General features: G+C 44.4%; 1 protein-coding gene across 3 annotated transcripts; it reads left to right on the top strand.

The window, feature by feature from the left end:
* Nucleotides 1-1,852: 1,852 nt before the first annotated feature.
* Nucleotides 1,853-20,006, top strand: ZNF605 (zinc finger protein 605). Of its 3 annotated transcripts, none has more exons than XM_045534098.1 (5): nucleotides 1,853-1,913; nucleotides 8,894-9,071; nucleotides 11,817-11,937; nucleotides 12,790-12,882; nucleotides 16,508-20,006. In XM_045534098.1, exons 2-5 carry the CDS (start codon nucleotides 9,057-9,059, stop codon nucleotides 18,298-18,300), a joined length of 2,022 nt encoding a protein of 673 aa, XP_045390054.1. In that variant the 5' UTR covers nucleotides 1,853-1,913; nucleotides 8,894-9,056; the 3' UTR covers nucleotides 18,301-20,006. The 3 variants fall into 3 exon arrangements, with proteins under 3 accessions (XP_045390054.1, XP_045390056.1, XP_045390055.1); XM_045534100.1 differs by lacking the exon at nucleotides 1,853-1,913 and adding an exon at nucleotides 2,158-2,198; XM_045534099.1 differs by lacking the exon at nucleotides 1,853-1,913 and adding an exon at nucleotides 5,853-5,954.
* Nucleotides 20,007-23,188: the final 3,182 nt, after the last annotated feature.

The following is a 23,188-nucleotide window of genomic DNA, read 5'->3' as shown; positions in this document are numbered from 1 at the left end:
AGTCCAAAACAGATAAAAACAATCCTTTCTGGTAACAATGCAATAAAACTATAAATTAATAGCATGATTTTTAAAAGTCCTTTCTTGTTGAAAATCTTGTTTTTAAATCTTCTCTTAAATGTTAAGTGAAATGGGGAAATACAGACAAAACTGTAGACGCTTTATTTTTTTATTTTTATTTTTTGAGTCAGAGTCTCACTCTGTTTCCCCAGCTAGAGTGCCCTGGCGTCAGCCTAGCTCACAGCAACCCCAAACTCCTGGGCTCAAACGATCCTCCTGCCTGAGCCTCCTAAGTAGCTGGGACTACAGGCACGCGCCACCATGCCCGGTTAATTTTTCCTATATATATTTTTAGTTGTCTAGATAACTTATTTCTATTTTTAGTAGAGACGGAGGTCTCGCTCTTGCTCAGGCTGGTCTCAAACTCCTGAGCTCAAACGATCCTCCGGCCTCGGCCTCCCAGAGTACTAGGATTACAGGCGTGAGCCACCGCACCCTGACCGGTATAAGATTTAAAAAGAAAAATACACATTCTAGGCTAAATCATTTTTCATTATTCATTGAGATGATGATTCATGTTACCCCTTCAATCTATTGATATGGTGAACTATGTCAGTAATTTATAGTCTTGCTGTGGCTTCTACTTGGTTATATGTATTTTTTAATGTATTGCTTGATTTCATTTCCTATTTTCCAAGATTTTCACATAAATATAACTGAGATTGCTTTATTGTTTGTTTAATCCTACCTTTGCCTGTTTATAGCATACGTATTTTGAGAGCTTTGTATTGAGAAAGTTTTGTGTTCTTTCCAGATTTTTCTGGAAGTTTTTTGGAAAGATTTATACTATTTGAAAGTGTGGAGGGTTCAACAATTAAAACGTATGTGCCTGGAGTTGGAATGTTTTTAAATTTACCAGTGCTTTAGGTCTAAAAAGATACTGTTTTCTTAAGTTAGTTAACTATTCCTCTACATCATTTATTTCATTAGGCTCCAAATTTACTAACACAAAATTGAGCAAAATATTTCACAAATATTTTAATTTCCTCTTTATAGCTATTTCCATTTTTTCTATTGTCAATTGTGCGTTTTTCCTGTCTCCCCATTTTGTTTTTGTTTTTTTTGTTTTTGAGACAGAGTCTCGCTCTGTTGCCCTGGCTAGAGTGAGTGCCGTGGCATCAGCCTAGCTCACAGCAACCTCAAACTCCTGGGCTCAAGCAATCCTCCTGCCTCAGCCTCCCGAGTAGCTGGGACTACAGGCATGCACCACCATGCCCGGCTAATTTTTTCTATACATATGTATGTGTTTAGCTGTCCGTATAATTTCTTTTCTATTTTTAGTAGAGACGGGGTCTCGATTTGCTCAGGCTGGTCTCGAACTCCTGAGCTCAAACGATCCGCCCGCCTCGGCCTCCCAGAGTGCTGGGATTACAGGCGTGAGCCACCGCGCCCGGCCTCTCCCCATTTTTGATAAAAAAAATTTTAGTATATGCTTATGTGTAATTTTTTTAAAGACTGCATTTATAAGTTTATCTTTTACTTTAATTCCTTCCTTTCTGCTTTTATACTCATTTTCTTTTCTTTCCATAACTATATTTTATTTGCCCCTAAATGCCCCATTTCACCTATTTTCAATCTTTTTGTTCAGTACTGCCGGACTGATGAACAGAAGTTCACCTGTATTACTTACATCTCTTATCAAAGTGGAAAAGCTGAAGTTTCCTCCCGGCCCCCGGACGCCCAGACCCAGGAGGCGCGTGGCCCGCACCGACCGGAAGTCCGAGCGCCGGCCCGGCGGCCCGCGGCGCCCTCTGGGAAACGCAGTTTCGGGGCGAGCGGGGCTCTGGGAAATGTAGTTCTGCGCGGACGCTTCCGCCGTCGGCCGCGTCCGTCCGCTCCGCGAGGCCTGAGGGGTAAGGGTGTGTGGGGCGGGAGCGGCATGGCCGGGCGGCGGGGGCGGGGCTGGGGGCGGCCTCTATGTCCGCCCCGGGGTTCGCGGAGACCCCGGCGCGCGCACGAACCTGCCGCGGAACCGGGTGCGAGGGGGGGCCCGCGGGGCGGCCCCGCGGCGCATGCGCTGACCCGGGTCCCGGGGGCGGGGGCCCTGGGGCGCGCGGGGGGCGGGGCGGGACGGGGGTTCGGGGTCGGTGGGGCCGGCGACGACCGGGCAGTGAATGTGATGTCGCGGGGGAGCCGGGGTCGGTGGCGGGGCAGCTTGTGGGGTGGGCGACGAGGGGACCGCGGGGGTGACTAGAGTTGATTAATTTGGGGACGCTTGAGTGTCGGATATTGGAATGTGTGAAAATCAGTAATCCGAGCCTTGAGAGCGGATGAGGCCAGTGGAGGGAATTAAATGGGCGACTCTTTGACGGGCTCGCGGGGTCGGTTTGCGGAGGGGTTGGCGCCGAGCCGGGCGGGGGAGCCCCTCGGGACACAGTTGAGGGTTTGTCTGCAGGAGTAATTAGGACTCCGGCGATCAGTGACTTGGATGCTTTGGGGGGCATTTCGAGGTCAGTGGGGTGGATGGTGACGTTTTGGTGGGGGCCTGTGCTGGAGGGATTTGGAGGACTCACAGTGTTAGAGTGTGGATTTCATTAACTCCCCGCCCGTTGATCTTGACGTTATTGGATTTCACCGGAGCCCTGTGCGCCTGGAAAACAGAAGGCCCAGAGGCCTCCCACCCTTTCGTGTTCCAGGAAACTGCTCACTGCGAAGAACCCGCTTCCCCGAATGACCTAGATAAGTCCCAAACGTGCCCCCTTGTTTACCTGTGACAAGGCCGGACACAGATCCTCCAAATTTTCGTTCCTTGCCTGCTCAATGCTTAGCGGAACTACTTGTCCCCGCCGATCAGGCGCAACCAAATGCTTGGTAACAAACTCGGGGCGCGCGAACGCTGGAGATCGTGTGGGTGTGCGGGGGCGTGCGGGGCTCGGGCACGCAGTGTCTGTGGGCCGTGCGGGGCTGTGCGGGGGCATGCGGGGCTCGGGCACGCAGTGTCTGTGGGGCTGTGCAGGGGCGTGCGGGGCTGTGCGGGGGCCGTGCGGGGCTCGGGCACGCAGTGTCTGTGGGCCGTGCGGGGCTGTGCGGGGCTGTGCGGGGCTCGGGCACGCAGTGTCTGTGGGCCGTGCGGGGCTGTGCGGGGGCTGTGCGGGGCTCGGGCACGCAGTGTCTGTGGGCCGTGCGGGGCTGTGCGGGGGCGTGCGGGGCTCGGACACGCAGTGTCTGTGGGCCGTGCGGGGCCGTGCGGGGCTGTGCAGGGGCGTGCGGGGCTCGGGCACGCAGTGTCTGTGGGCCGTGCGGGGCTGTGCGGGGCTGTGCGGGGCTCGGGCACGCAGTGTCTGTGGGCCGTGCGGGGCCGTGCGGGGCTGTGCAGGGGCGTGCGGGGCTCGGGCACGCAGTGTCTGTGGGGCGTGCGGGGCCGTGCGGGGCTGTGCAGGGGCGTGCGGGGCTCGGGCACGCAGTGTCTGTGGGCCGTGCGGGGCTCGGGCACGCAGTGTCTGTGGGGCGTGCGGGGCCGTGCGGGGCTGTGCAGGGGCGTGCGGGGCTCGGGCACGCAGTGTCTGTGGGGCGTGCGGGGCTGTGCGGGGGCGTGCGGGGCTCGGGCACGCAGTGTCTGTGGGGCGTGCGGCGATCGAGGGACTGGCGAGGGGCGCGTCTGCGTGTGAAGGCAGGCCTGGGTAAGTGTTGGTCGTGTCTTGGCAGGTCTCTCACACGGCGACTTCCGTTAACTAACCGTATTTTTTGTCCCTTGGCCCCCCCCACTGTATCATGTGCTTGTTGGTATTCGTTTTACCTGAATATTTGCGTTTTTAAAAGTTCTCAGTGACCCGACTGGCTTTCAGGCCCTCCCCTTCTACGCTCTGCTCGTCGCCCTCCTCTGCTGCGGCCGCCTCCGCTCCCCGCAGCGCCAGCCCGTGCGCCTGGAGAGCCCCGAGCGGTGGTCCCTGCACGGCCGCCCCCCGCTGGCTCCCCTCCGTCGGGGCTCAGCCCAGCGCCGCCTCCAGGAGGCTTTGACCGTCCGGAGGGTCGTCTTTCGCCCACCCATTAGGCTGTCGCTGCTAAAATTTCTTCTGAGCACTGCTGCGGTCTGAGGTTGTTTTATTTACTTATCCTTTTCCCGCTCTAGAATGTATTTTCTAGAGGGTGGGGACCACCATGTCTGTCTGGTTAGTTGTCTCTTCCGTGTGCCCTGAACAGTGCCCGGTGTGTAGTAGGCATTCAGCAAACGGTGCTTTCCTGGCCAATAAATGAGACAGTGTGAGTGTATGTTGTGTGTGTGTGTATGTGTGAGTGTATGTATGAGTGTGCATGTATGTGTAATGTGTGTGTAGATATATGAGAGTGTATGTGTGTAAGTGTATGCCTGTGTGTGTGTTAGTGTAGGTGTCTGTGAGTATTGAGTGTCTGTGTGTATGTGTCTGTGAGTATGCATATGTATGTGTGTATGTGAGTGTGTGTTTGTGAATGTGCGTATATGTGAGTGTGTAAGTGTATGCCTGTGTGTGTCTGTGAGTATGCATATGTGTGTGTATGTGTGTGAGTGTATGTATGTAAGTATATGAGTGTGTGAGTATGCATATGTCTGAGTGTGAATCTGTATGCGAGTATGCATGTATGTCTGTGAGTGTGTGTATGTTTCAATGAGTGTGTGTATGAGTGTGTCTGTGTGAGTGTGTGTATGTATGTTTGAGTTTCTGTGAGTGTGTGTATGTATGAGTGTGTCTGTGTGAGTGTGTACATGTATGTTTGAGTTTCTGTGAGTGTGTGCATGTATGTTTGAGTTTCTGTGAGTGTGTGTATGTATGAGTGTGTCTGTGTGAGTGTGTGTATGTTTGAGTTTCTGTGAGTGTGTGTATGTATGAGTGTGTCTGTGTGAGTGTGTACATGTATGTTTGAGTTTCTGTGAGTGTGTGCATGTATGAGTGTGTCTGTGTGAGTGTGTACATGTATGTTTGAGTTTCTGTGAGTGTGTGCATGTATGAGTGTGTCTGTGTGAGTGTGTACGTGTGGGTGAGAGAGGAAGACTTGATGTGAAACTGCGAGCAGGACCCTGAGGGGAAGCCGAGCGACTGCTTTTGGATGTTAGGGCAGCAGGCACCTCCTGGTGCCAGGGGAGACAGCTGGAGGAGACCACTGCGCCAACTAAGGAAGGGCTCGAACTAAATAGAAGCTTCCAGGGCGGTGGGCCTTGATCTCGGGACCCCAGGCCTGGATGGCAATAACTCTGGGGTTCATTTTGTCAGCCAGGGCTCCTCTCTTGGCATCCTCGACTCTTGAGACCCCCTGAGCTCTGTGCCCACAGGCCTGAAGGAGCTCCCCAGGCATCTTGGGGAGCTGCTTTTCCTTTGGATGTTGCTCTCTGGGCTCTTCCAGGATGTTTTTGTTTTCTCTCGAGAGATCTGCCTCGAGCCACGTGCCCTTCACACCGGGGACTAGAAAGAGTCCGCTTTACTCAGGGGAGCTGACCTCAGTGACATTCCCATGAACGGGTAAACCCCAGGCCACTCCCTCCCCACTTCTCCTAGGACTTCTTCCTGCCCTGGGTGTCCTTGCTCTGCCCTCCGCCACTGTTTTGGGTCAGAATTCAAAATTCAGCCAGTCTTTCCAAACTGACTGTGGATTTTAACTACCCGCAAAATGGTATCCGTTGTGTAATCTGTGGTCTTTTAAAGGTTTTTAAAATAGTAGTTATACTCAGCTATCTGGTTGTTTGGCCTATTGAGGAAGTACTTAAAATCCAAATCTACCAACCCAGAAAACCTCTCCACAAAAGTAGAAAAGAAAGAAAAATAGTTTTATTATTGAATACAAATTAAACCAGACTGTCATGCGCGTCACAGGCAATTTGCTGAAAAGATTGCCAAGACAAAAAGAACTCATCCCTTCCTGTCACCCGGCAGATACAACCCACCACACACGTGGGTTGTTCAAGAGAAGCAACTAGTCCTCATGTAAGATTTGGCAACACCATTTGTCACACAGTTCATCCTAAATTCACCTGGCAATCGGGGTGGTTGTCTGTGTTTGCTAATTGTCTTTATCCAAAGGAAAAATAAGCTGCTCACGTCTTTGTGACAGGAGGCAGGTTTACAAGCTGGAGCAGTGCTGCTGAAGTTAGGCTCCTAGCTGCCCGCAGAAACTGGGAGACGGGGTGATATATTCCTTGATGTTTTCAAAGAGATGGCTCCCTGGTCCCTGAGAAAATCGTCCCTGGGTCATTAAATGGGCAAAAGTTTTTTTAGCTTTAAAAAAGATTTATATATATCTCAAAGGGGCAGAGCAAGAATTGTCAGTGGAAAAGAACCCAAACTCCATAAAATAATGTAAAGAGGTTTATTCTGAGCCAAATCTGTGTGACCATGGTCCGGAGAGTCACGCCCAAGAGGCCCTGAGCAAATGGTCTCCCCGTGGTTGGGTCACAGTTTGGTTTTATACGTTTCAGGGAGACAGGAATTACACGTGAAGTCACAAATCAGTACATGGAAGGTGTGCATTGGTTTGGCCCCAAAAGGCAGGACAGCTCTGGGCAGGGGCATTACAGGTTATAGGTGGGTTCAAAGATTCTTCAATTTGTGATTGGTTAAAGAAAGGAAGCTTTGTCTAAAGGCTAGGACTGTTTGAGATAAGGAAGTCTGTTAATCAGAGACAAGCTACCAGGCGTGTACCCAGACTCGAGTTATCTGTTGAGTAAACTGAGGACCTGCAGGTGTAGTTGGAGCTGTGTCCTGCATGGCCTTAGGCCTGTCAATGAGTCACAGAGGACATCTCCAAGAAGGGGGGCACACTATGAGGCTGTCTGACCTCCCTTCTAATGGCCAGCAGCTCCGCTTCAGGGTATTTCTGGGGTCCCCTTGGCCAAGAGGGGGTCCATCCCGTCAGCTGTGGGGGGGGAGACTTAAAATTTTATTTTAGTTCATAGAATTTATAAGTTTTCTAAAGTAAATGCTCTTAAAAAAAAAAGAAAAGCAGGGACAGGTCTCTTTCCCTTTTTTGCATGAGGGAGAATTAGGGCTTTATCCTTCTTTTAAATCTATATTTGCCCTTCTAGGTCTGTGAGTTTATATTCTCCTAGGAATGTTAGTTGCTCTCCTGCATCCTCTGGTGATGTGCCGTAGGGAAGGGCTAAAGGCCAGGCCTTGGTCTCTGAAACTTCTCGTGAGTCAGAGCAGAGAGGAATTGAGGGGCCCCAGGGCTAAGCGTGCAGACCCTGGGGGACTCGGACTACCTGTGTCCTGCTCCCTCCAAGCCGCTCCTCCGTGGTTGCTGTGCACCCGCCTGGGATGCCGGGCCCAACAGCAATTGTGTAGCTGAAAGTCGGCGCAGCTGCCTGCTGCTTAACACGCCAAACTCGGGAGTCCAGGGACGGGGAAAGGACAAGCGGGTTTATTTCGAGAGCGGCACCCGAAGAGGTGGCAGATGCCAGAGTCTCAGAGGCCCTCGCAAGCTCCTCAGTCTCAGGAAGGGCTTTTAAAGGAGAAAGAGGCCTGGAGGGGCTGGCCACCTGCAGGGCTGCCCTTCTTTCTTATGACGGTCACCTTGAGTCATGGGCCACCTGGCGGTCTGGCTGGCGTCAGCAAGGTTGAATGGAATGGCAGGTTAACTGCTCAGCACTTTGCTCTAGGGGGTTTGTAGTTACCTGCCCAAAGCCAATTCCTGGAATCATTAAGCAAGCACACAACTAGGCGTCGTGCAAGCAAGAGCCAGTCGTTACTTTTAGGTGGAGCGGCTGATCCTGTTACAGCTGGGCAGTCCTTGCGCTCTCCACACCCCTTCGTTCAGCAGGATTCTTGTCACGGCCCAGCCAGGCTCCTTGCCGCTGCTGGGGGGGTGGGGAGGCACCCGCCGAGACACTGGGGTCACAGCACAGAAGGAGTTTTATTGTCGCAGGCGCCTGTGAGGAGATGGGAGTGATTTTTCAAATCCATCTTCCCGAGGATGCGGGAGAAAGGGTTTTTAAAGGGAGTTTGGCTGGAGTCACAGATCGTGTGCCTGTCAGGGAGGACAGTGCCATTAAGCAGTGGCCAGTTACAGCCGCAAGGAAGTTAGGGAACAGGGCTGGTTAACTTCTAGCTATACTTTTATAAAACTCGACCTTTGATTACTATTTACACCTTGAGGCTCTACGTTATTTTAATATGGATGGTTTCATTCTGATCTGCCTCAGTTACTCTCGGAAACCTGTGCGGGCAGGGTTTGTCCCAATGGGAACTGAGAAAGAGGTAACGTAAAAGATTTCCCTGGACCTCTGTCTGGCTGCCGTCCGCTGTAGACCTTGCAGCCAGCCCTGCTCGGCCCCAAACCTACACGTAAACTTCACCACAGCCTGCAGTCTGTCCCGGTGTCTCTTTCTCTGTTTCTTTTTCTTACTACTGCTATTGGTTCCTCTGGCCTAGGTTTTTCTTTTGTTCCAGGGCTGGTCTGAGGGTAGGGAGCCAAAACCCTAGGGTAATTCACTATCTTGATCTAAAAGTCCTTTTTTGTTTGCATTTTACTCTGTAACACCTATGCAAATAATTTAGGTGCCTCCAGGAAATATTGCAGCAGAGCGAGTGAGCTATTGTTGCACGTAAGCGTTTCTTGAGGTCTCCCGAGCACTTGGGTGTGGTGCTGCCCTCCTGGGGTGTTTGCTTGAACCAGTGCGGTGAGTGGCTTCAGTCTGGCATCTATGGGTGGGAACCAGGGCTGTTGAGTGCAGTATGTAGACCTGGCCCAGAAGCTGAGACATGCCAGCAGCTCTTTCCACCCTGTCTTACCCACCGGCCCTGGTGTGAGTCCACCAGACATCTAGTCTGAGGCTTTAAATGATCTGAGTTCCCAGCAAGAGAAAACCGAGATTTAGGTTCCCAAATTAATTACATCCTCTAAAATAAAATTTCTACTGCACCCACAGGCCCTACCTCTCAGGAACAATACAGTTCACGTGAGATAAGAAAGAAGAGGCCACAAGACCAAGGATGCAGTCTCGGTTTACAGACCTTTGACCAGAAGCCTCCCCACAGAGTGTCAGGACAGAGAGAAATCACGAAACAGAGATTTCCCAAGAGCACCAGAAAATGATCGAGTCACAGGTGAGTTATCTGTTTTTCCATGGATGTGATGAGGCTTACAGGAATCTGCCACAAACAGAAACATCTCGGTACATTTAAATAAGAGAAAGGATAAACTTGGAAAGATGTCAAAAGAAGCACAAAGTAGATTATAGAATCAGAAAGAAGCCTTAGAGTTGGAACTTGGAACATGGATAAATAAAACGTAGGATCCTTCGTCGTTGCAGAGCTGAGCTCCAAGCTTTTCTCAGGTTTTCCCAGAAGCTATTATATAAACGGTAACAGGAATAGTCAGGTGGTGTTCTCTGTCAAAAGGAAAAAGCAGACCAATTACTCTGGAGAAGCAAACATTTCCTGGTAATTACACATAAAGAAAACATTTTGATAACTATTTACACAGGTGGTAGAGTGGACAAGGTCCTAAATAGCAACCTGTAGTGAATAAACAAACACATTTCCTAGGCCTGTGTCTTATAAAGCAGCTGTCCCCAGCCTTTTTTGGCACCAGGGACCAGTTTCACAGAAGACAATTTTTCTACGGATGGGGGAGGTGGAGCTCAGGCGGTGGTGCGCGGCCCTTCTTCCCTAACAGGCCAGGGACCGGCCCGGGGGTTGGGGGCTGCAGTCAGAGAGGTCCTCATTGTCAGCCCAGGGCATGAATCTAAAGGAGAACTCGGAACACCGTTTCTTCGAGGACTGAGGCAGAGTATACATCCTACCTAGATTCCAGTTTTAGGAAAGAAATCTAAATCATCAGGCAGAATTGACCTTTCTTTCTAAGAGTTCTATTTGGTTCTTTTCAAATCTGCTTATGCATTTGTATAGTCTTTTCATGCTTTTTCATACTTTCATGAGCCTCTTTTGTTTCTTTGAATATAATTAAAGGTATTTCTTTTATAGTCTGTGCTGAAAGTTGAAATATCTCAAGTCTTTATGTATCTCTACTGCTTATTTTTTATTTTATTTCTCTCATGATGGTTTATTTCTGTGTACATTCTGATTTCTTTTTTACTCTGCATTCATTTTTCTTGAAACTTTATTTGTGGGAATTATTTGGATCTCTTTCTCTAGATAGAATATGCATTTGATTCTGCCAGATATCTGAATGCACTTCCAACCCAAAACCACTTCAAAACTTTCTATGCTTAAGGTTTTTGTAAAAAAACTTACTGTGAATTCAACCCATACACCCATAGAAATCTAGCTTATTATTATGAATTCTCAGGGGACAATTTTTTACCACTCTTTGTAACACCAAGGTTTGAGGCAAGCAATTAATTTTCTCTGATGTTTATTTTTCATTGATCCAAACACTGAGTACTCCTTTGGGGTTCCAGCTTTATGAGGGAAGATATCCTATTATGCCACTATTCTTGGACTTGCTTTAAGCTTTTCTCCTTTCTTCTGTGTCCCTTGTAGCTGTTGGGGTAGAATGTTCAAATTTACCTGAGTTCAGGTGAAAGCTGGCCTCTGTTTACCTCTCTTAGTTTTAGCTCACTTTAAAAGAGACCGTGACTCTCCCATGTCCTCTTTTATATTCCTGAACACCAAGGAAACACTGTTTTCACACCTTCGCTCACACTGCTGCCTCAGGCATGTCCTTTCCCCATACCCCGCTGTAACCGGGGCTTTCTTACCATCCTCATAGCAACTAACCCAATGTTCTCACATCCGATATTTTTGCCCCTGTCTTGTTCCCATATTCTGTGAATTCTTGTTTCATTGCCCCTGTAACACCTTGTTACCTCTGGCCTGAAAAGACTGAAAAGTATTTGAGAACGTGGTTTTTCTTCTAGTACCGTAATGATACAGTTCCTGGAACCTTAATTGCTCAATATATGTGTGTTAGAAGACATCTAAAAGAGCTGGCTGTTTATTCTTACTTGAGCAGAACCACCCCCAGAGGGAGGAGAGTGTTGTAAATATGTACATGTGGTTTGGGTTTGACAGTGGCTAAGATGTTACTGTCATTTAGAAGGTGGAGGCCAGGCATGCTGAAGGTCTGACACTGCGTGGGGCTAAGAACTGTTCTCAAATACCCGTGACACCTGCTTGGAGAAGCACTGTACTTACTTAAAGACAACCTATTCTAATTTCTTATTCAAAGGATGGGTAGATGGGTGAATGAATTCACAACGATAAATATTTTAATAACATTTTTGTTTCTTCATCAAAGCATAATGCAAGATTAGGATATTGTTTTGTTAATAGTTATCCATTGTTGTGTAGCAAATTACCTGAAACCTCAGTGTCTAAAAACAACAAACATTTATCTCACAGTTTCTGTGGTTGAGGAGTCTGCCAGTTGCTTACCCAGTCGGTTCTGGTTCAGGGTCTCACATGGACAGTAATCGAGATACTGAGAGAGCTGTGGTCATCTCAAGGTGTGATAGGGAGATGGTCCCCTTCAGGCTCATTCTCATGGCTGTTGGCAGCCTCAGTTCCTTGCCACCGTGGGCCTCTCCACCCAGCTGCGTCCCAACATGGTGGCCAGACCCCCCAAAGAGAGCAAGAGAGAGCTCCCAAGGTGGAAGTCATGTTCTTTTGTAACCCGATCTTGAACGTGACATCCCGTCACTTTGCCCTGTTCTAGTCAGCGGAAGTGAGTCAGTAAGTCCAGCTCATACTCAGGAAGGGTGGATGGATGCCAGGAGTCAGACGTCACTGGGTGTCTCAGAAACTGCGCCACGGATGGGGAAGGAAGCCTGTGTTCCGTAGGACCTGGTGTGAATCACTTTGGATTTGACGGAGATTGTGCTTTTGCAGATATCATTTGAGGATGTGGCTGTGGATTTCACATGGGAGGAGTGGCAGCTTCTGGAGCCCACTCAGAAGAACTTGTACAGAGATGTGATGCTGGAGAACTACAGCCATCTAGTTTTCTTGGGTAAGAAGGTTCTTCTTGTGCAATTGAGTGTATGCCCAGTAACTGGGGCCTCTGGGGGATTTACTGCTTCAGGTGTCAACGATTCTTTGACTTCAATGCCAAATTGAAAGATTGTAGCGACCCGATTACAGAACGGGGGATGAACACAGAAAGAAACATACAGACACATAAAGAAACACACAGACACACAAAGACGGTACAAGACTGCAGTGCAGAAAGCACCAGTGGTTTCATTTTTATACTCTTTTTGTCCAGCAGCTACTTCCTGGTACGTGACTATCTTTAGAGCCCTGAGGCAACATGTTCCATTCCTTCTGGGAAATTGCTCAAGGAAGGCAGATGTTTGCATCTTAACCTTTTGACCTCATTACCTCGTGCAGGACAATGAGACGCCTTGGCTTGTGTGCAAGACCTTAGGCCCTTGGCTATTTGCCATAGGGAACAGTTTGTTTATTCAGCAGGCCGTTGAGCTCTAGCTCCAAGAAGCATTCAACAGGCTGTGTCCAGACCTATTGACCTCTGGCCTCAAGGAGCATCCAGCTGGCCATGTCTGGACCTATTGACCTCTGGCCCCAAGGAGCGTCCAACTGGCCGTGTCTGGACCTATTGACCTCTGGCCCCAAGGAGCGTCCAACTGGCCGTGTCTGGACCTATTGACCTCTGGCCCCAAGAAGCACATCCAGCTTCGCTGACTCTGGGCTCAAGCCAATTCTTGCCCAGGGACGGGCAAATCTACAAAGATTTTTATTCACTTGCTTTATTTTCCAGCCTTTGTAATAAAACAGTCTTCGTATTTACGGGTCTCTTAGCCCAAGCAGTTGGGTCTAAGTCCTCTGTGTTTCCGATCAACAGGTTGTCAAATTGTCAGACCCCATGGGCTTTTCAAACCGGAGCCAGAAGAGGCGTGGATGACAGATGAGGAAATCCTGAGTCAGAACCTTTCAGGTGAGAAATAATCAGGTTTACGCGATACAGTGAAAATTAAATCTCAGGTTTTTGGTGACACATAGGCACTTTAGAAATTTGTTCGTAAAACTGTACTTCAAGTTCCAGAATCTTTAGAGTTGACTCAAGACTGGTGACGTGAGTTTTTAATGAATTTTAACTAATATGCTCTGTGTTCTGGTCTCCACGTGGGGATGTGTCTCCTTTGCATGGAGCTGATGATAAAACGTATCCCCGCTCACCTGTGCAGCTCCATGGCCAGTCACGTAGGGCCCTGCTTTCCTGCACCAGGGGCTGCTTGTTTGCTTCTTTAGCCTCCATTCTTTGGGAGATAGGCTTGTTTCCTCCTCTTTAAGGATTCGTAATTTTTTCTTGTTTTAGATAACACTGATTGCCTTTAAGTTTATTTTAATTTAAAACTCTTTTAACTTATTTCTACTTTTCTTTTCTTCCAATAATTTGACAGATTTATGTTTTAAACCCACAGAGAGAGTAGAATGTGAATCCATGGATCGAGAATAGAAATCTGATACCTTAAATGTAGGAAGGAGATTCTGCTCCTCCCCTTACTCTGTGCAGATGAACAACTTTGAAGTCAGCGTCCAGTGCATCTTTCTGGTGCATTTGACGTCTAGCTTCCCCAGTGCTTCTCACTCATCCCATCAAGTAGCCTGGTGGCCGTGAGCCCCCCACTACCTGCCATGTGAGTTTTAAACTCCATTTTATGTTGAAGGACCTCCTGGTATGGCAACATCTTATTAATCCAGTTCTTCTTTTGTGCCCAAAAGCTATAGTTAACTCCATTTGAATGAGTTTCTTCCTTAATGCCTTTCATGTATTTTTCTCTGCACCGGGGCCGTTGACTGTGGTGTGCTTTCCCTGTTTAGAGACACTGCCCCTCTTTTCAGTGTGAGCTCTTGTTTCACCTCCAGTGAGCATTCCTTGACTCCCAGCCTTTTCTAAAATCTCTACCCACTTAGCATCTACATTATAGGAACTCAGGCCTGATCAGACATTATCTGCAATTCCTGAAACAATTCCGTCCTAAGGTTTTATCCCACAGAGGAAGATGGCCACTAACTTCTCTTTTCTCTATGGAATGTGTGGTGTGTAATTATTAAACATTTAATTAATTGGTTATTGTGGAGCCGGGAAAGGCAGATCCTTCTTATCAAATATCTCTTCATTACAAAGGTTTCCATCTAAACGTGTGTATCAGCTCAACGTGGGAAATATTTTAAATTCTTATGTGAAGGCACCAGTCACATGGTTTATTAGGTCTGAATATGTGTAGTTTAGAAAAGCTGTGAAGACAGATTTTATGTTCCCCCATTAATTTAGAACCACTTTTCTTATGTGGAATGAGAGGAATTGAAAGGCTATATGAGTCATGAAATAACCTTGTAGGAACACAGAATTTTAATTTGGAAGAAAATAAAAAGCTATAAAATATTCAATAATTTAGTATTTGAACATGAAGCATTTGTGTTAAAGTGCAAAGTCAATTATCAAGATTAATGATACGGAAAGGAACTGCTTTAGAAGTACCGTGATAAGTGACCAGTTTTTATCCCACAAGTACTGAGGACTCGTTATGGGCTATGGGTAGGGATGAACTCGGTGAGGAATACAAACCTGTTTTCTGCCTTCATGGGGTTTACATTCTTGTGGGAGAGGCAGAAGTCAGAGGGTTACCTATTTGGTAAATACTATGAAGGAAACAGGCAGCATATTTGTTAGTGTGCCATCAAAATGATCTTTAGACCTGAATGAGCCAGGCATGCTAAAAACTGGGAGGAAACACCAGATAAAAGGAACAGCAAATGCGAACGTTCTAAGGCAGAAAATGTCTTTGTGATCACAGGAGTGGGAAGGAATCCAGTGTGGCTGAGTGGTGAGTGAGAGTATTATAAGATGAAGCTGGAGAGGTTGGAAGAAACCAGGTCTTGCAAGGGCATGTGTGCCATGGTAAAAGTTTGAGTTTATCAAAGGGAGCAGGGGTATGAAAAGGCCTGATTACATTTTATGAAGATTACTTGAGACTAGAATTGAAACACAGACTGGAAGTAGGAATATAAGTTTGGAGAAATAGGATGAGGTGAAAGTTGCATGGCCCACAATGAGACAGAAACAGAGAGTGGAGAAATAGACATGTACCTCCATATAGTACCGATGAAAGGTGGCCCACCTGTTTTCCAAAATAACAAGATTTTAAAATTTTCTTAAAGATTTTTTTGACACAATTTAATATCTAAACCTTTAAGTCTATAGATGAACTACTTTATTATTGTTTGATATCATTTAATTCATGAATATGGATAAACATTTCTTAATCTTATTTCTTGGTTATATTTTAATTTAGAATTATTTTTCTTTGTTTCTGTATTTCATAAAATAATTTTCTCTAAACTCTTCAAGTGGATCTCACTTTATCTACACCTGACTCTGCTTTTGATCTCTGAACTTCTTGCCATAGTCTTTTTCATCTCAGTGAATAATATTATCATCTCCACTTACTTATGCCCAAGACATTGAGTCTTCCTTTCATTCTTCTCCTTACCAGCAGCTCTGCTTGGTGCTTCCTCTAAAATTCTGATGTCTGAGAACTAGATGAGGCTTTTTTCCCCAAAGTAATTATCCCTCAGGAAAGAGTTAGTTGTTTTATATTTGAGACTTGCCAAGTCTTTCATCTTGCAGAATATTTCCTGGAAATATTACCACACAATTGCTAGTAAAAAAATATCAAAAAGTAAAGTAAACAAAATGGTCATGTTTTGCAAATCACAAAAAATTGTACTCACAGGGTCCTAATGTTATTCAAAAAATTCTTCTGGTTTGGAATGATTTCCATGGATAGCATTATGTATTTAATATAGAGATTATAGATTCAATTATAGATCCAATTAAAAAAGGATGAATGTTAAGAAACTTAAATGAAGTGTTCATGCTGAGCTCCAGAGAACTCTTGGATAATACCAAAAAGTAGCTTTGGCGATGGTGAGTATGGACATCAGTGATTCAGATAATAATCTTGAATGAGATTGTTTTTAAATGTAACAATAGTACAGAAAATTAATATCTATTATCTTTCAGGTATAAAGTTGATATCCTACATTCATTCTGTATCATATCCAGTATCTCTTCTTTTATACCATTCAACAATGTACACTAATGTTGCTCTTTTGTGTTCTTTTTATTTGCATTCTTAACTCTGTTGTGAAGCTCTCTGATGGTAGCATACTTGTCTTCTTGACTGATCTTCTGCTATTAATAAAGCTATGGACACATAGTAGATATGTATAGATTATTGTTGAATAGGTAAATTAATCACCCCAGTATTTAATTAGAAATTGCTCCAGATTCTTTTATCTCGTGATTACTCTTTCTTGAGTATATTTCATTTTTTTTTGCTATGTAGAAGTTTGTATGTTTAAGCAATTATAATTTTTAAATCCATTTTCATTTCTGTTAAAATTTTCAGTGCCCAATAAGTAGACATTATTTGAGGGATTTTTTTTTTTTTTTTTTTTTTGCACTGGGATCCTGGCTCCATTTCAGAAGCTTTACTCAATAAGCATAATCACTGAGAGAATTACACAGTACGGTTTATTTTTTTCCTTTTTAGAAGTCTGGCTAGATAATAAATCCAAAATGCTGCACCGAGATAATCAAGACAAGCTTAAAAGTATGGAGAGTGGCCACGAATATGATGTTTTTGGGAGAATATTTAATTCAAGCATGAACTTTGTTTATTTAGGAATGAGATCCCATAAATGTGGCACAGGTGAAAAAAGTTTAAAACACCCTTTTGATTTTCTTATTTCAAAAAGTAACTGTGGAAGAAAGAAACTTGATGAGCTCAATAAGAAAATATCATTTTATATTAAACCTGACAGAACCCATGGTGGAATAAAATACTGTAACTGGAATAAATGTAGAAAAGCCAGTGGTAAGGAGTCATGGCTGATTACAAATCATGTAGCACATACAGGAGTCTATTTGTGCATGGAGTGTGGCAAAGTCTTTAACAAGAAGTCACAGCTTGTTATACACCAAAGAACTCATACAGGAGAGAAGCCCTATCCATGCAGTGAATGTGGAAAAGCCTTCTCACAGAAGTCACTGCTCACTATTCATCAAAGGACTCATTCAGGAGAAAAACCATATGGGTGTGGCGAATGTCAAAAAGCTTTCAGTAGGAAGTCACTGCTCATTTTACACCAGAGAACTCATACTGGAGAGAAGCCCTATGGGTGCAGCGAATGTGGAAAAGCCTTCAGCAGGAAGTCACAGCTTAAAAGACATCAGGTAACCCATACAGTAGAGAAACCTTACAGTTGCAGCGAGTGCGGGAAAGCTTTCTCCCAGAAGTTAAAGCTTATTACACATCAGAGAATGCATACAGGAGAGAAACCCTATAAATGTAGTGATTGTGGAAAGGCCTTTTTTTGGAAGTCACAGCTTATCACTCATCATAGGACGCACACAGGGAAGAAACCTTATGCATGTAGTGAATGCAAAAAGGCCTTCAGCAGGAACTCACTCCTCCTTAGGCATCAGAGGATTCATACAGGAGAGAAACCCTATGAATGCAGTGAATGTGGTGAAGCCTTCATAAGAAAACCACAGCTCATTAAGCATCAGATAACTCATACAGGAGAGAGAAATTATCGATGCAGTGATTGTGAAGAAGCCTTCTTTAAGAAGTCAGAGTTAGTAAGGCATCAGAAAATTCATTTAGGAGAGAAACCCTACGGATGTGTTCAATGTGGAAAAACCTTCTTTGGGAAGTCTCAGCTCCTAACACATCAGAGAACTCACACTGGGGAGAAACCTTACGAATGTGGTGAGTGTGGGAAAGCCTTCACCCAGAAGTCAAGCCTGATATCACATCAGAGAACACATACAGGGGAGAAGCCTTATGAGTGCAGTGAATGCAGGAAAACCTTCAGTGAGAAGTCAAGTCTCATTCATCATCAGAGAACCCATACTGGAGAAAAGCCTTTTGAATGTGATGAGTGTAGGAAAGCTTTTGCCTGGAAGCCACAGCTCCTTAGGCATCAGAGAATCCATACAGGGGAGAAACCCTATGAATGCAGTGAATGTGGGAAAGCCTTTGTTCAGAAAGTCCAGCTCATTAAGCATCAGAGAAATCACACAGGTGAGAAAACCTATGGGTGCGGTGATTGTGGAAAAGCTTTCTTTGAGAAGGCACAGCTCATTATACATCAGAGAATTCATACAGGAGAGAGGCCCTATAAATGTGGTGAGTGTGGGAAGTCTTTCACTAGAAAGTCACACCTTATGAGGCATCAGAGAATTCACACAGGAGATAAATACTATGGGTGCAGTGACTGTGGGGCCACCTTCAACAGGAAGTCACAGCTCATGATACATCAGAGAAACCACATGATATAGAAACCCTATGAGGCAGTGAATGTGGAAAATCTTCCATCAGACGTTGTACTTTTTAACACTTCTGAGAATACATATAGGAGAGAAATCCTACTGGGGCAGTGACCATTGAAAAAGCATTAATGGGGGAATCAGTTCACTAAACAAAATTCAGAAAGGAGAGAATTTTTTAAAAGGTAGGCAATGTAGAAAAGCCTTCTCCTAGAATATAATTCATTATACTCTGGGTGACTCATCAAGGTGAATACTGATAGTATTGTGATGGTATAGAAGTAGATAATATAGAAGCTTTCTGTCAAAAGTGACAGTTTTTTAAACATTTAGAAGACCTAAATAGGAAAAAAAAAAAACTATTGTTGTAACAAGTGCATGAAAGATTTCATCAGAAAAGGATAACTCACTGTTCACTAGAGAATACATACAGAAAGGAAATACTAAATATTACGTATTAGAGATTTCAGACAGAAGAGTAGTCCTAATAATTTGAAGAATTTGGTAAGCATGACTCTATTGAAATAATTCTGTAATGAAGTTATGTTCACTGTATATAAATTATTACAAATAGTAGTGAGTTTTAAATGGTAGGTATGTTTACTTAGGTGTGAAGACTTCTGCTTTCTGCTGCGGTGGCGTAGCAAGGATCAGATTAACTCTCCTACCTTCAACTGCTAGAAGTTACAATATATATGAAATATGGCTTTCAGATGTATGACAAGCACAGGTTTGTGATCCCTGGCAGAACATAGACAGACAAAGTGAGGTGTGTCCTGCGATCGCCCAGCCTGCTGCCTAATGGCAGTCTCCAAGTTACAGTTCAGAGAAGAGGACAGACAGCCTTGCTGAACTGAAGGGACAGGATGGGCGTTTGGGGAAACCACAGTGACTAGAATGTGCAAAGGCAGGTACTGGAGAGGAGGGGGCTTCCCAGAGTCAGGGCTCCAGAAATCTTCAAGGAGTCCCCTGAGTACTTTGACTTAGTGCTGATTTGCACATGTGTGAGAGGAAACTTCCTGAAGCCAGGCAAAGAAGCAGCACCGGAAAGCAGAAGGCTGAACAGTTGCTGGGGTGCAGACAGGGCTGGGAATGGTTCATGTTCCCACCAGCCGGAGTGGAGACAAATTGTAACAGGTGGGGCATCAGGTAGAATACTTAGAAGCATATTGTCTTAGTAATGAGGCTAATTCACCGTAGATTAAAAGCTGTTGTGGACCCAGAATGTCTGGCATTCAGAAAACACATGTGGCATGCAAAGAAACAAGAAAATATGACTCAAAACCAAGATAAAAATAGGAGAAACAGACCCAGAAAATACAGGTGATGAAATTAGTAGGCAAGAATATTAACATAGCTATGATATAGTAGAGGAAAAACACAAATTTGATGAAAACTAAGGCATAAGGTATATTTTGAAAGGTCCAAATGGAACTTCTGGGGATAAAAACAATACCAATTTTTAAAATAATGCTGGGTGGACAGATTAGACACAGAAGAAGGAGAAAAATGAACTTGAAGAGTAAGAAAAAACTATCCAAATGATATACAGAGAGGAAAAAGACTTTTTAAATTTCAAAATTTTATAGGGGTACAAATGGTTTTGATTATATGGATCAGTTTTGTAATGCTGGAGTCAGGGCTATGAGTGTGCCCATCACCCAAATGGTGTTTATTGTACCCATTAGGAAGGTTTTCAACCATCCCCTCCTCCCCCCGCCCACTGCTTGATTTCCACTGAGTTTTGCTGTACACATGTGTGCTCATTGGTTAGTTCCAATTTAATAGTGAGTACATGCGGTGTTTGTTTTTCCATTCTTTAGATTTTTCACTTAGGATAATAGTCTCCAGTTCCATCTAAATTGTTGCAAAACAAATTAATTCATCCTTTTCTATGGCTGAGTAGTATTCCATGGTATACATATAGCACATTTTGTTGGAAAAAGACTTTTTAAAAAGAGACAGAATAGGAAAACAGTTACAGTGGTGTAATATATGTATAATTGGAGTTCTGAAGAGAAAGAGAAGAGGCATAAAAATGTATTTGAATAAATAATGGCTGAAAAATTTCTAAATATGATGAAAACAATAACCCCACATATTCAAGAAGCTCAAAGAACACAAAGCAGAATAAACATAAGGAAAATCACAGCAATACACATCATAGTTACATTGATGGAAACCAATGATAAAAAGAATAATTTTAAAGCACCTAGAAAAAAAATAATATATCCACAGGAATAAAGAATGGCAGTGTGCTTCTGGTCAGAACTATGCAAGGTAGAACACAATGGAATGTCATCTTTACATTTACTGAAAGAAAGGAAAACAACAACGAACCCTACAAACTAGAATTCTATTTCCATCAAAAACATCTTTCCAAAATGAAGGCAAAATAAAGATTATTTCAGATCAAAAAAGTCAAAGAGAATTTACCACCTGTGGACCTGCCTATAGGAAATATTAAAGGAAGTTTGGGGGCAGCAGGAAAATAATACAAAGTGGAAATTTGGATCCATACAAAGGAATAAAGTTCTGGAAGTGGTGAATATGTGGGTAAATATAAAAGATATTTTTCTCATTTTAAAATATCTTAAAGGGAATTAATTGCTTAAAGTCAAAACCGTGATAACATATTTTGGGCTTACGATATGTTTAGAAGTAGTGTATGACAGCAATAGAACTTAAATGTAAATCTTTAAAAATAATTGAACAGACTGCATCATCTGGGTCAGAAGCTGATTTCTGCAGAGCTCAGGAGATTGGCGTCTGCAGTGGCTGCACGGCAGGAGTTGTCCGTGTCGTGGCTCCACGTATGCTGACTGCTCTCTGCTTCTCCAGATCCATTTTCCTCCCTGGTCTGCCCCGCGTGCCCAGGCTGTCTTCAAGAGGCAGGTTTGAACAATGGGAGGTACCAGGAAGAGTCAGGGGTGGGAGGAGAGAGAGGTTGTAATGTCTATCACCTCTCCCTCCCTCCTGGGCCGTGATCCTGCCAGTCTCTGTGTCCTCCCTCTGGCAGCCCCGTCTGCAGCCCCGGATCTCTCCAGCTTTCAGTTAACCACAGTCCCTCTGCTTGCTCTTCAGACTCAACTTCTTCTGGGAGCTTCCCCATTACTGGTTGCGTTTCTTTAATTTGAAGACATACCTGTAAATAGCCCCTTTATTAAATGTTCTTGAGTCAATATTTTGAATGTGCCATATGTTTTCTGTGCCATCCATTAAATGATGAGCATTTAACAAAATTGTGAGCATCAGCGTACGTTTCACAGGGCATACCTTGACATCTACCAAGATTTCCCATACTGAATACCAATATTTTCTCTTTGTATTTTAACAGTGCAGTAGAAATTATACCAAATGACAAAGTTATTTTTGCTTTTTTGCTGCATATATAAATGGCTCTGGAGATTGTTGCCATCTGCTACATATGTGAATGGGCTTGCAGTTGTCACTAAACTCCTCTTCAGTGATAGAAAGCAAAATGCCTATGACGTCTTACACTACCTCTGGGTTAGCTGTACAACCTACAGAAGACATTGGTATATAGGTTAAATACGTATGGACAGGAAACAAGATAACCAGTTACTGAGTGAAGAAAGGAGAGAATGATGTACCATCCTTCCCCGTGCTCTGAAAAGTTGTGCTGTGCAGCTAAAATATCCTTGTTTTGTAGTCTGTTCTTTATTATGTGTAATTCATGTAATCTGTAACCTATGGGCAAGACTTGCCACTTCAGTAGTCAAGATTGCTATAGGGACTTCCTCAAAGCCTTTGAAGAAGGCTTTCCCACCTTTCCCATCAGTTCCCATCCCACAAATTGTCAAAAAGAAAATCAGCTTTTCTAAGATTAAACCAGAGTTGTTTCACTTATGATTTCATGAAGCATAATAAATTAAGTTGAGCTGGGTGTGGTGCTTTGTGCCTGTAGTCCCAGCTACTCAGGAGGCTGAGGCAGGAGGATCACTTGAGCCAGCAGTTTGAGACCGCCTGTGCAACATAGTGAGACCCTGTCTCTAAAAATATATACATACGCACGTACATAGATACATACAAACTAAAGAGGCCCAATGTAGATGGCAGCATCCCCTGTCATTTGCTAAACATCTCCCTTAAGAATTTCACTTTCCTTTATCCTCTCTCAACTAATCATTTTCTCCAGCTGACACACAAACATCACTTGTAGGGAAATAATTGCCATCAGGCTATGCAGAAGTCTCTCTCTCTTTTTTTTTTTTCTGTTGGATTTGCATTTCAGTCTGCATTTTGAAGGAGATCTTTGTACAGGTTTTCTGTTTCACACTTCAGGAGGCTCCATTCACATTGCAGTCTGTGTAAATAAACGTGTATTACTCTGGTCCTGTCTTTAAGGAATGAACTAGCAAATGAAATAAATATTTTGGGACTTGGGCATAATTTGAATACAGCATTGTGAGTTACCTGTAATTGTTTCTTTGTAATAGTACAGTGTTATGTGTGTGAATAAAATGGTTTCCACCCTCAGGATTCTCCCGTGGCCTCATTTATTTGCCATATAGTGAAGGGAGAGGCCATTCTCACTCCCCTTGTCTTAGAAAATTTTATTTACCTCATGAGGTCTGTCTGCAACTTAGAAGCAGGCAATATGACATTTCTTGACTCGTTCAAAAGAATGAAATTCAACTAAGTTATACAAAGTTTCCTTCCAACACCACACACCCCAATGACATATCAACTCAGATACCTTAATGAGTAGTGGGTTTATATTGAGACCAAATATGTAACTTTAGTGATACTATCTAATAATTCTTTCTTTGTGGGATTTTAGCAACTTAGAACACAATTATTACTCATTGTATCCAGATAGTCTTAACATCTTACCAGAGTGTTAAGATTAAATAAACCAGGAAACATCAAATTTATT

This window comes from Lemur catta, chromosome 21 (genome assembly GCF_020740605.2).
Source record: "Lemur catta isolate mLemCat1 chromosome 21, mLemCat1.pri, whole genome shotgun sequence".
NCBI classification, from domain to species: domain Eukaryota; kingdom Metazoa; phylum Chordata; class Mammalia; order Primates; family Lemuridae; genus Lemur; species Lemur catta.
This window is presented reverse-complemented; position numbering and strand designations above follow the sequence as displayed.